We start from the raw sequence: 11,123 nt of genomic DNA, 5'->3' as shown, positions 1-11,123 counted from the left end.
TCTCCCACTGGGACTAACAAAAGATAAGAACATTTTTCTTGCTGTGTCTGATTTGTTTTTTAGAGTTTTTCACTTGCCTTTTCTTTCTTTCCCAAGAATGATAAATCATTACTGCCTTGCTGACTGCCGAGGTCCTACATGTTGTGAAAAATTCAGGCAGCTTGTTTAATATCAACCTGCCTGTGCAGTGGTTATGCAGCAGTGTCTCCTTCACAGGGTTTGGATCATTTTTAATGTGCATTTGAAGTATATTTGTATCACATCTGGGCATTCACTCAGCAATGATTTGAAAACCTATTCATTTACCTTATTTCATCCAAAAGAAACTGGAACAGAGAACAGACTATTTGATGGCCACAACTTTATTCTCTGCATACTGTAACGTAACAGCTTAATCTGTTGGATGAGGCATTCCACGAGGAAGTCAGAGTTGTGTACACAGTGATCCTGAACACCCCACATTCTCAGGGAAAGAACTTCTGCCACCAAACCAGAAAAACCTCTTTTCTCCAGCCCCTCCCCAATTCACTTTTACAAAAGGAAGCAGTGAGGGATATATTTTGTTATCCAATCCGGCGGATATTAATATAGCTGAAGGGCCTGGCCTGCTCTAACCAGGATGTCTAACAGAAGTAAGTACCTCAGAGAGCAGCTTGAAAATGGGACAAGTTGTTGTTATGGGGTGCAGAAAGAAGAGCAGGACTATCACAAGAAGCGAAGAAAGTAGCTTCTCACCCTCCCATACCTTCACCACTGGTTTGTTCATACAAAAGCTTACAGGATCCTTTCCCTTCATCTGGTACATCCATACAGTCCATACTGTAAGCAGTAAGCCAGAAACTATTTAGAGAAGTCAAGGTTGCCTTGCACCTCAACCTAAGGCTCCCTCACTTTCCTTCCCTACCTGAAGGATTAATGGGATTACCAATGATCATTTAATTCACCAGGGTGTTCCTCCTGCCACTGAAAGAGAGGTGAAATGGAGCCTGAAGAAACTATGAGTGCTACCAGATCCAAAAGGGAGGGGTAGGGCTACCTGAGTACTGAAGCCTGACTTGTCTGAGGTGCATTTCCACAGAACAAAGTAGGGAAAAAATTCCTATCCTCTTCAAAGTGTTCCCTTTCATACCAACATTTCAAAAGATCAATTGCCAATAAATTAAGACAAAACCAAAACCACCGTATGTCCTGGGGGCAAGGGAAGATGCACTCCCTCTCCATCCCTGTCATGTCAGAAGAGCAGCTCCAATATGGCCCTCTGGGGCATACTGTGCCCTCATAGGGGCACCGGTGTGACGTAGTTGGCAGGGAAGAGACCCAGTTCCCCACGCAGACGTCCTTTCCACCATGATGGGTTGGAGCTGTCCAGGACCTCTAAGATGTCTCCACTGCGGAAGCCCAGCTCGTCATGCTCCACAGCATCAAAGTCGTACAAGGCACGGACCCATAGCGTTCGCTGGAAAGGAGATAGAGACAGGCAGGGAATAATGAGCCAGAACTCCTAAAGATCATCCTCCTGTCACCGCTCTTATGCCCCAGCACATATGTTCACTAAGAGAGGACAAGCAATGCTGAAATTGAGACCATCTTGCAATTAAACCAGGAAGTGGCCAAGATGCCAGGAAGGAGGGACCAATTTACTGGGACACCCAAGGGATGGTGCTTGGGTTCTCAGCAGCCTCAGTATATTCATGGGTATTTGCACCATAAGTTGAAAAGTCAGACTGAGAGCAGGTCCTTAGGAAATAGTGTTCACATGGCTCTCTGTCCTCCACTCTGTAAGAGCAGTCGTGGTAGCCATGCTTGAAGCCAGTTATGGGAGCACAGAGAAGGCTCCAGCCTAAGTCCTGTTGGGCTGTACACTATAGGTGAATGGCTCTAGGGAGGTGAGCTGGTGCTGGTACAGATACAGAAACGTGTCCTTGGCCAGCAGAGACTATGAGGGATACATCAGGAGAGCCAGCACACAGGCGAGTCTAGTGAACATTGTAAAAATGATACTTGATCTTTCAGGCACTTCTGGGGCATAGAGGAGCGTCTTAAACCTTCTTCGGACTCTCCCCAAGGTCAGTCCTCTGAGATGAAAAGGATTTAGGAACTGTTTGGGTATATCAGTTTATTTTTGGGTTTGCACTTTAATGAGCACTATGGTCAGATTTTTTTCTTATGAGAACTTCATCGTAAGAGACTTTGCAGTCAATCTCCCATTTTGACCAGAAATCAGATTTTAAAGGACATAGCATGGGCTTCTTTTCTGGGAAATTGTTGGCACCCACACCACGGGGCATGGAGGTGTATTTTGCAGGCAGAGATGGAGAGATCTGTTTGAAGACAGACTAACTTTTGCTAAATCTTCCATTCCCTACTTAGACATGGCTCCTGGTTATTTGGCTGGACATACAGACCTTCCTATAATTGGATTTGTGGCTTCTAGATCACTGATGGGGTGTGGCAGGCAAGGGCCTGTTGTTATTCATTGCCACAGCCTCTGAGGGGTAAAAGCCACTGTATTTTGAGCTGGATTGTAATAAAGATTTGGGTATTTTGCCAAAAGAAGACATGACCCTGTTTCCCAGTTTGTTCCAAATTTCCTAATCCAATTTGTCCTCTTTTTCTCACATTTGAGAAAGGTCTGCTATCCTTCCCTTCTCTCCTTGTTCTCTGGTTGTTCTGGGCTAAGCTGTATATTTCCTCAAGGAAGGGGAGCATGCCTTAGGTCACGCTCCTAGGAGCTGATGGAGAAATACCTTGGAGTTGGCAGTGGAATCATGGGCTGAGGCAGAGAAAGACACCATGCTCCATGCAGGCATTCACATAGGGGGAATTTGCAGAGCAGGTTGTTACTTAAGGTCAACTGCCAGGTATGGATCCAGGTAGGGGAGCAGTCTGAGATGTCTGCAGAGACATATCTGGATCATGCCCACATCCACTGTGCTAAGAAGCTCTGACAGATAAGGGTGACACATAGGTGAGTCCCACTTTGATGGCATAGTAGGTCCGTGAGGATGTGCCAGGTGCAGACAAGTAGAACTGAGTGATGACAGGTCTTCTCAGGACTGAAGCAAAAAGTAGTGGAAGAGAGAGTGTGACTACAAGTCCATTGCCAGGCTGAAGGAGCACTGTAGCATGGCGCAGTATCATGAGGCAACTGTCCATAGGACTTAAAAATTGAGTACTGTACATCTAGCTACTGTGCTTAGGAAGGCCTGGCTGTGGTGGCAAAGATACTTGATAGTCCCTTCTATCAGTGGACATGAAGCCCTTGTAGGAAAGATCATTAGGTTTTCAGAAATGTCTTCTGCTGGACTGGACCCATACTTGATCCAAACCCAAGGGTGAACTTGGGCTCATTCACAGTGTCCCAGATCCCTGTTTTGTTGAGCTCCTGCTAAGTTCCCTCTTCTACTGTCTGCGTGTTAACTAAGACTGGCCTTGAGAGCAGTCCTAGAACTATGCTCATATAACACTGTAGTCCTACCCTCAGAGTGCCCCACAAGCAGATTCAAGTGGCTGGGATAGCGACTTGAGACTCAGAAACATCTTCTAAGATATGTCCCGACAGGCTTAATACACTATTCCTCGTGCAACTTCTGTGCAGGTGACATTGCCCAGACTGCTTGGCCATTGTTAAGGGACCCACTGAGTCGGGCAGGTGGGGCCTTCCAGGTACATCACCTACCGGTGTCTGCTGGTGCAGTGGGTCTGTGTGTCTCCGTTGCATAGCTGCTGCACTTGCTTGGCTGTGATCCCTGAGTCCATGCAGCCCATCTTTCCTGTCCAGACTCCCACCATATCTATCCTAGAAAGAAAAGAGCAAGAGAAAAGTCACGTATATGCTGAGATGTATAAATGAGGGGCTTTAAGAGCCATTGGTGTCCAGGGAGTCAGGGTCCAACCCTCAAGTAAATCTTCTTAGAGGTCTGTTTCCAATATAGTCCCTGTCCTCCAGTCCTGCAAGCAATGCCCCTCATGGAAGAGGTCACCTTAGACTGTTCTATTTTGGATTTTTCTTCTCAGAAGTTGAGAGTTGACTGTCCTCAGCTGTGTTCCACAGCTGCTGGGAAAAGTGGTCAGAGAGGGGCTTTTTTTGGCCTCTGGGACTTTTGGAGAAAACCTCAGGCTGTTCTAACTCACAGGTGAAAAGCCACGTTTGCCAAGGGGACTTTTGCCAATCTGGAGTTATTATGCCCCAGTCCTGCCCACTCCTGGCTCTTCCTCTGTCCCATATGCTGGTGGAATGGCAGCAATGCTGACGCAGCTGACTTTATACCTGAGGACTCACTACTTCACTTTTTCTTGGGCTGCTCTATGCTGTAAAGGGCAGGGAACAAGCCTGAGAATCCAGTAGCCCAATTAACCAAAGAGGAAAGAGACATAATCAGGTTCAAAGAAAAGAAGCTATATGACCACACATTTGAAGTCATATCAAGACAAATCAGCCCAGACAGATGGAGAGAGGAATTAGGCAACATCTAGGGAGCGATTTCTCTTTTGTCTGCACAGCTGAGAGGTGCTGAGTGTCTTCATCCCTCCAGGCCCTTAGTGTATGCACTAAGCTTCTTTTATGATAACGGTGTGACAGAATCTGTTATCATGTTAGCTCAGGTTGCAGCAGTACTTCAGTGACACAGGGTCTGATCGACTGTGTCAACAGAGGGGAGGAAGAACAACAGCTTGTGCTTGCTGTTGCTTGTAAACAGCTTTCGTCCTCTCCCTCTTGCTGCTTCCCTTCTTGCACCTACTCTTCCAAAAGCTCCCTTGGTCTCATGTGCACCTTTGCCAGCCTAAAAGGTTGCTGAGGCTGCCTGAGACTGGAGCACAATTTACACCTCACCTGTCCCTGCCAGAGAGTGAACTCAATCTGGCTTTGCAGCTGCAAGACTTACCACATGGATGCTTCACTCCTATGAGTGTTTCTGCTCTGTATTGAATGCGACTCATGCATAGACTGTGCTCCAAAGAGTGCAGGCCCTCAGCTTTGTCAGAAGCTGTGTTATTTCATCAGCAGTCCCCTGACAGGCAATACTGCTTTTCTGATGAGAGAATAGCCATTTCATGATTGTCCCTGGCCTTGCTACATGGGAGCTCTCATGCCTTAAGGCACATGTCTTTGGATTTCTTCCCTTCATCAGGACAAGTCCTCTCCTTGGATGGTGCTACACTGTCTCTAGCTAGAGACACGAGCCAACCCCAGGAAAGCTATTTCCCCCCAAATTAATCAGGAAGAAGTCTGAAGATAGCACCAGGCACTGCTGTTGTCCTCTCTGTTCCTATGTAAGCAAAGGAGTAAAGAAACCTCACACAAGGGATGCAAAATGATGAAAGAGTGCAGAGAAGGCACAGATTAGGGAGGAGGAGGAAGAGGAATGTTCTGAAGGAAACCAAACTCTCCTAGGGTTACCATTGCCATTTCTCATCCCTGTGTTGTGTTTTGCGGTGCTGAATGTCAGTAGCATAACTCAGAAAAAGAAACAGGCAGCAAGGTTTCATTTGTCCTACAGACTAGAGAGGAATTCCTGAAACCATATATGTATGTGGGGGTGCAAGATTTGGGAATGTTTTTCTGCACTCTCACTGGGTGACACTTTATGTCCTTTCCTAAGCAAAGCAAGAACTTGACACCATTCCTTATTTTCCAGTTTTTGGGATGGAGCCCCAAAAACTCCCTAGGAGTACTTCCAGGTTCCCAGTGAAAGGGCCACTGTACACTGACTTCTATTTTTTGCTGGTTTGCCAATCAGTCACAGGTCATGGAACTAAATAAAACCCCACATATTTATTACACATCAAAAGAGCTCCCCAAGCCGACATCATCATCGCTGCTACTCCCATACGAAGACCCAATGGACTCTACCTCCTAAAGCAGGTTCAGGGTGGCAGATTTTCAATAAAGTGACTGTTCACTCACTACCAAGCAATTAACGTCAATGTTTTACATGCCTGGACACCCCAGCCCCTCATTCCTGGAAGTACCTGCTGCTGCTGCAGTATGGGCATAGGATGCTCTACATATCTCTTGGCTATAGAAGAATGGTCTTCTCCAGCTGCTCCACTGAGGTGGAATCCTTCCCGGCCCATCCGTTCCAGGCTCCCACCACGCCTCTCCTGATGGAAATAAAATCACAAAAGTGGGGTCAGGTTTTGCTTCCCACCACTTCCTTGACCGAAGCTTAGAAATTGTTGCACACTGATTGCTACCACTACCCTGTACCTTGAAGGCTCTTCTGAAGGAACGCTCCTGCCCCTCTGAACAGAACGACAAATCAGGAATCCCGTATTTTAGATCTTTGTCATAGCCATTGCCCATCTGAAGAGTGGGTAGTAACGGGAGGTGCTGGGCTGAAAATGTGGCCACTGATGTGAGGACTGGCACAGGAGCCAAGCTCCTTTTGGAAGTACTGCCCTTAGACTTCATTTGTCTCCGTGCTGAAATCTGTATATTACTGTCATTTTATCATATGGCTGTAGCATCTAGAAATTTGAATTGTGAACAGAAACCCCACTGTGATGAGTGCTAAACATACCCTGCTGAGCCCATCACCATAACAAATGTACAGAGTGTTTGCCAAAGCAAACTTGACTCCTGCTCTTTCATTTGCCTGTCTGCATCTTGGAGCAAATGCTGTTCTCTTTCCCTTCCTGCTCACAGTCAGCCCAAACAGGTTGTTTTACTGATATACATGCATACAGTCTTCCTTTCTCCTTCCCTAGACAATTCTTCACTGTGATCTCTCTCTCATAGGTCCCATAGCCTCTATTTTATACCTTACTAATGTATTTTTAAAGCTCTGCATAAGTGGTCTAGAAGGAGACAACAACACAAGACCCTTCTTCAGACTGAAAAATATATGATGTCTCTTTTGGAGCCAGCAAGAATGACCCACGTGCAGCCTATAAAACTACTGCTACAGTGAGCAAGTCATGTTCTGTCTTGCCTCTATCCTGGTAATTTAACACCAGAATCCGCTTCCCAGTAAAGCAGGACTTTGGTTACTGCAGCGACCAGGCATGTTCACTCCCAGTACTGTGTGTGCAATGCATAGCAGTCTGTACTATATCATTTGCTCGTTCCCCTGGCACAAAACCAGGCATTCATTGGACTGGGATTTCCCTGCCTTCTCAAACATCTACTATATCTTCCCTGAATGCACAGCTTGTTCCCATATCTGCTATGTTCTTCTCAGCAGTACTTTTCAGTTCCTACCAGCCACTGCTCCAGGTTCTGCCCTCAGTTCTTCCACACTCCTTACTGTGTTCACGCGGTAACAGAAGATGGACGATTCTTCTGAGCAGACAAACTTTCAATTGTAATAACAGCTGCACTCCAGGTGCATTCAAGGACACTAGGAAACCAGACTCAAATTCTTCTCAGATACAACCTACCAGTCAGCTGTGTACCCGCCCTTAAAAAATCCAGGTGTTTCAATAAGGTAAGTCCTGCTTCTCTTGGATGTGTAAGGCATCTTAGAATTGCAGCTTTAGCAAAGCACCTCTATGCAGATTTGCAGCACTGCCTATTGCTATCCAGAACAGAATCAGAAAATTCTGCTCAATTATATAACTGTACATACCACTGAATCCATTAAAATCTATATTGCAGGGCCCACCAGTGTAGTGATGTGACTGGGTTTCCAAGGACAGACTCTCTCTGTCCCCCAGCCCTGAGACATTTCCATGGGCTGAATTCCTCCCACAGAAAGGTTTCTTACTGAGAAACTCCTAAGGATAGTTTGTGTTTACCTTCTCTTCTCGGCTGTTGTCCCTCAGGAAGATCTGCTTCTGCCTGGAGATGGAAGTTGTCTTGTAGTAGTCCACCAGCTTGTTTAGCGAGTGGAATTTCTCCGTCCACAAGTAATAGTTACCCTTTGAATCCCTCATCACTTTGAAGTGTTGCACATCATCTTCATGCCTGGATCCAATTGGAAAAGTAAGAGATCATCAACCAGATTGCACTTTTATCTTTTTTGAAAAAGCCTTTTCCAGAAGGGTACCAAAGCTTCTTGCTTGGCCAAATCTAGACTTCTGGAAGTAAAGCAATGGCAGTCCTTGTGTGTACTGGACCTAGATGTGGCTCTGTATTTCAAAAGACTGATCAACTTACAAATGTGGAGCGCCACAGGGCTGTCCAGTCACAAAGCACTATCAGAACAAAGCATAGGGTTTTAAAACCTCTCCTTTGAAATAAAGGCCAGAGGAGCTTTCAGGGCTGCAAATAGCTAATAGCTTTGTTCCATACTTTGTACAGGAGACAGGGGTGCAGTTGTAGTCTACCCACTATCCTCTGCAGGTTCCTGTTAACATCCAGTCTGCATTGACTATAAGAGATGTATTATACCTTTTCACACCACGGGCATCACCACTACATGCAGACATAGTCACATGAAGCCATACACTGAGTTTTGTGATTGTATAATATCTAGTGTAATATCATAGAATCATAGAATCGTTAAGGTTGGAAAAGACCCTTAAGATTATCAAGTCCAACCGTTAGCCTATCACATATCGTTATATATATAGATATCTATCTATCTATCTATATCTCATTATATATATATATATCGATATATATTGTTACTATTGGTCATTCTCCCCACCGAAAAGAAAAAAAAGAAGGAATTATTAGTTGCTGTTACAAGCCAAATTAACAGTCTCAACCTTCTGCCCCCACTTCCCCCTTGCAACTCCTCTCCTCTTACCTCTTGTCTGATTTGTACAATTCCTCTTTGCACCAAATGTGATCTGGTTTTGGTACCTACCTCCTTGATCTGTGCAACTCCAGGAACTCAAAACACTCATCTCAGAGGCTACATCTGCACAAATAAACTAAATGGGGACCAAGCAGGGACTGAGTGCTATCCTGGAGTGCTACAGTCACACAAGCTGTTAAAGTGTTAGCGTGGTTTTGGTCTAAACCAAAAAGCCCTCCCTTAGATAGTGCTGGGCCATGGTAGGGGGACAGAGCAGACCAGGAACTGTTAGCAGTGAGCTTCTTGAATACAGCTGTGCTGTTCTGTGGGCTGAAGAGGGTTTAGCCATATGGATCTGAGCTCTGCCACACTGCTTGACCTCAGGAGCTGAGAAAGAGCCTGACAGTACTTAGTGTATTGGTGTTTATTGGTGTAGATGTAACCAGAATGTTTTCCTGCATTCCTCCCAGATACTTTTTGAGCTCCCTGAATCAGAAAGTGCATGCTGCTTGGAAAAGACATTGCTAACCACTACTCTAATTTAAAACTAGTTATCAATCATTTGACTGAAAATTGGGAAACCAACCATCATTTAAAAGCCCTGCTTTGAAGCAAACACTCTGAGAAAGGCTGGGCTACAATAAGTTGCTGAAATGCAGCTGGGCTGCAAGCAACTAAAAGCCATTCCTGTCCACTGGCTGTTTAGTGACCTGTGGGAAATAAGTTAACAATGTAATAGTCGTCTTTTAATGGGTAGTAGTGGAATTCTTGGATTCAGTAACTAGAGCTGTCAGGGAATTAAAACAAATGGAAGGCACATGTTAGCGCTGTGGGAGATGTCCCATGTACCACTCTGCTTTGCTGCAGCTCTTTCAGAGAAGCAGGTCACCAGGGGATGCAGCTTTAGAATGGGGCATTCACCGTGTCACTTGAAAGGAGGCAGAAACATTTGGGAATCGGATGCCTAATTTATTCTCATTGACAACACAGCAGCACTGCCAGTGACTGGCAGCATGCAAACTTCCCAAGAGGCTATTTCACATTAGGAATCCTGTCAAGAAAAGGCTAGGGACAGCCTTAAACAGGAAAAGAAGCAGGAAAATGCTGTAAGAAGCAGATACCTGACAGAGATGGAGAAGTCACCGTGAGAGTTTTGACTGGCTCGGACGATGAAGGAGCCAACTCCTTTGCTCATGAGGATATTCTCTGCTTCATGGCGGGATATCCTCTCATCAAACCAGCTGTCAAGTGGGAAAAATCATGGAGACATGAATAAGGAAGGTGAATTAAGGTAAGGAACAAAAAAGTTGAGGGCACGGAGAACGCGAATAAGCAGGGTGGAGGAAAGACAAAACAAAAGGATCAGAGGAGCCCACATGACTACTCCCAGTGGCCATGTACATGCTAAGGCACAGGGTTCTGATGGGTGCAGACCATTTTCTCTGAGCAGTAAAAGCACGTAGATGCAAAAAGAACAGTGTAAGCTTTGGCATGCTAAGAAGCAACACTCAGCTGAAACTGTAATTACAGGCACAGTACAGTAAGGTGTTAGTCAAAGAAATTTTAAATTACAAATGTGTATGTATATATACACGCACACAGAATTCTCAGACATATACATCAAATTGCTTTTGGTAAACTGATTGAAAATTACTGGACTGTGATGGACATATTGCAAGGGACACATAAATTTTTAGCAGAAGCAAGCCGTGAAAGTTTTAGTACTAATAAGCGGGTTCCTGCAAGAGTTATAATATCACAAAATAGCAGAAACACAGAATACATAAGCATACTTATGTAAATTTAGCCAGGCATAACAAGCGATAGTATAAGGCACTGGACTAATAATGAGAAAGTCACAATAAATAGTAAAATAATACCATGTCAATAGGAATTTTTCAATAGAGAAAAAAATAATCATGTACACTCATATATGTCCAGTCCACAGCTAATAAGAGATACAATCTGCAGTCTTGTGCTTTTACGTAATGCTTAATTGCCTGTATTGCATTAAAATTAAGGACTGATAGTTTCATAAACTCTGTCACTTCCACTTCTGAGTTTTGTCATATTTCTCCTTACTATCATCACCGTTTACCTGTGTATCATTAGCAAAGGGCAATCAGACTTTAATCAGCTTTGATAACCGGTCTCAATGATTACTTGACAAGAAAAATATGGGAAAAAACAGCCCATCAAAAATAGGAGACAGCTTTCTTCCTTACATCTGGTTCTAGCATCTGACCTGAACGGCTTCAAAGTGCAGACCTGCTACTCTTAGAAAAGCATCAGTGTGGAAATATTTCTTCACAGCTCTTGCACAGAGAAAGCATCATGAGAAAAATGTGTGTGAAAAAAGAAGCTGCTAGTGTCCTTGCGTGATGCCACAGCCCTGTGAAAGAGTGAACAAGAACAACTAACTGGGAGATCTCATCC

General features: G+C 44.7%; 1 protein-coding gene across 3 annotated transcripts in view; it reads right to left on the bottom strand.

Moving 5' to 3' along the window:
- Window positions 1-466: 466 nt before the first annotated feature.
- The window catches only part of GRAP2 (GRB2 related adaptor protein 2), a 41,131-nt gene continuing 30,474 nt past the window's right edge, over window positions 467-11,123 (bottom strand). For all 3 annotated transcript variants that reach the window (XM_082309142.1, XM_082309143.1, XM_082309144.1), the window contains exons 4-8: window positions 9,809-9,928; window positions 7,741-7,909; window positions 5,974-6,105; window positions 3,680-3,799; window positions 467-1,456 (exon numbers count right to left, since the gene is read on the bottom strand). In XM_082309142.1, coding sequence (XP_082165268.1) covers window positions 1,277-1,456; window positions 3,680-3,799; window positions 5,974-6,105; window positions 7,741-7,909; window positions 9,809-9,928 — 721 coding nt within the window. In that variant the 3' untranslated portion in view covers window positions 467-1,276. The remainder of the gene's footprint in view (window positions 1,457-3,679; window positions 3,800-5,973; window positions 6,106-7,740; window positions 7,910-9,808; window positions 9,929-11,123) is intronic.

Source organism: Platalea leucorodia (assembly GCF_965183815.1).
Source record: "Platalea leucorodia genome assembly, chromosome: 4".
Taxonomy (NCBI): domain Eukaryota; kingdom Metazoa; phylum Chordata; class Aves; order Pelecaniformes; family Threskiornithidae; genus Platalea; species Platalea leucorodia.
Note: the sequence above shows the minus strand (reverse complement) of the source record. Positions and strands in the feature narration are given on the sequence as shown.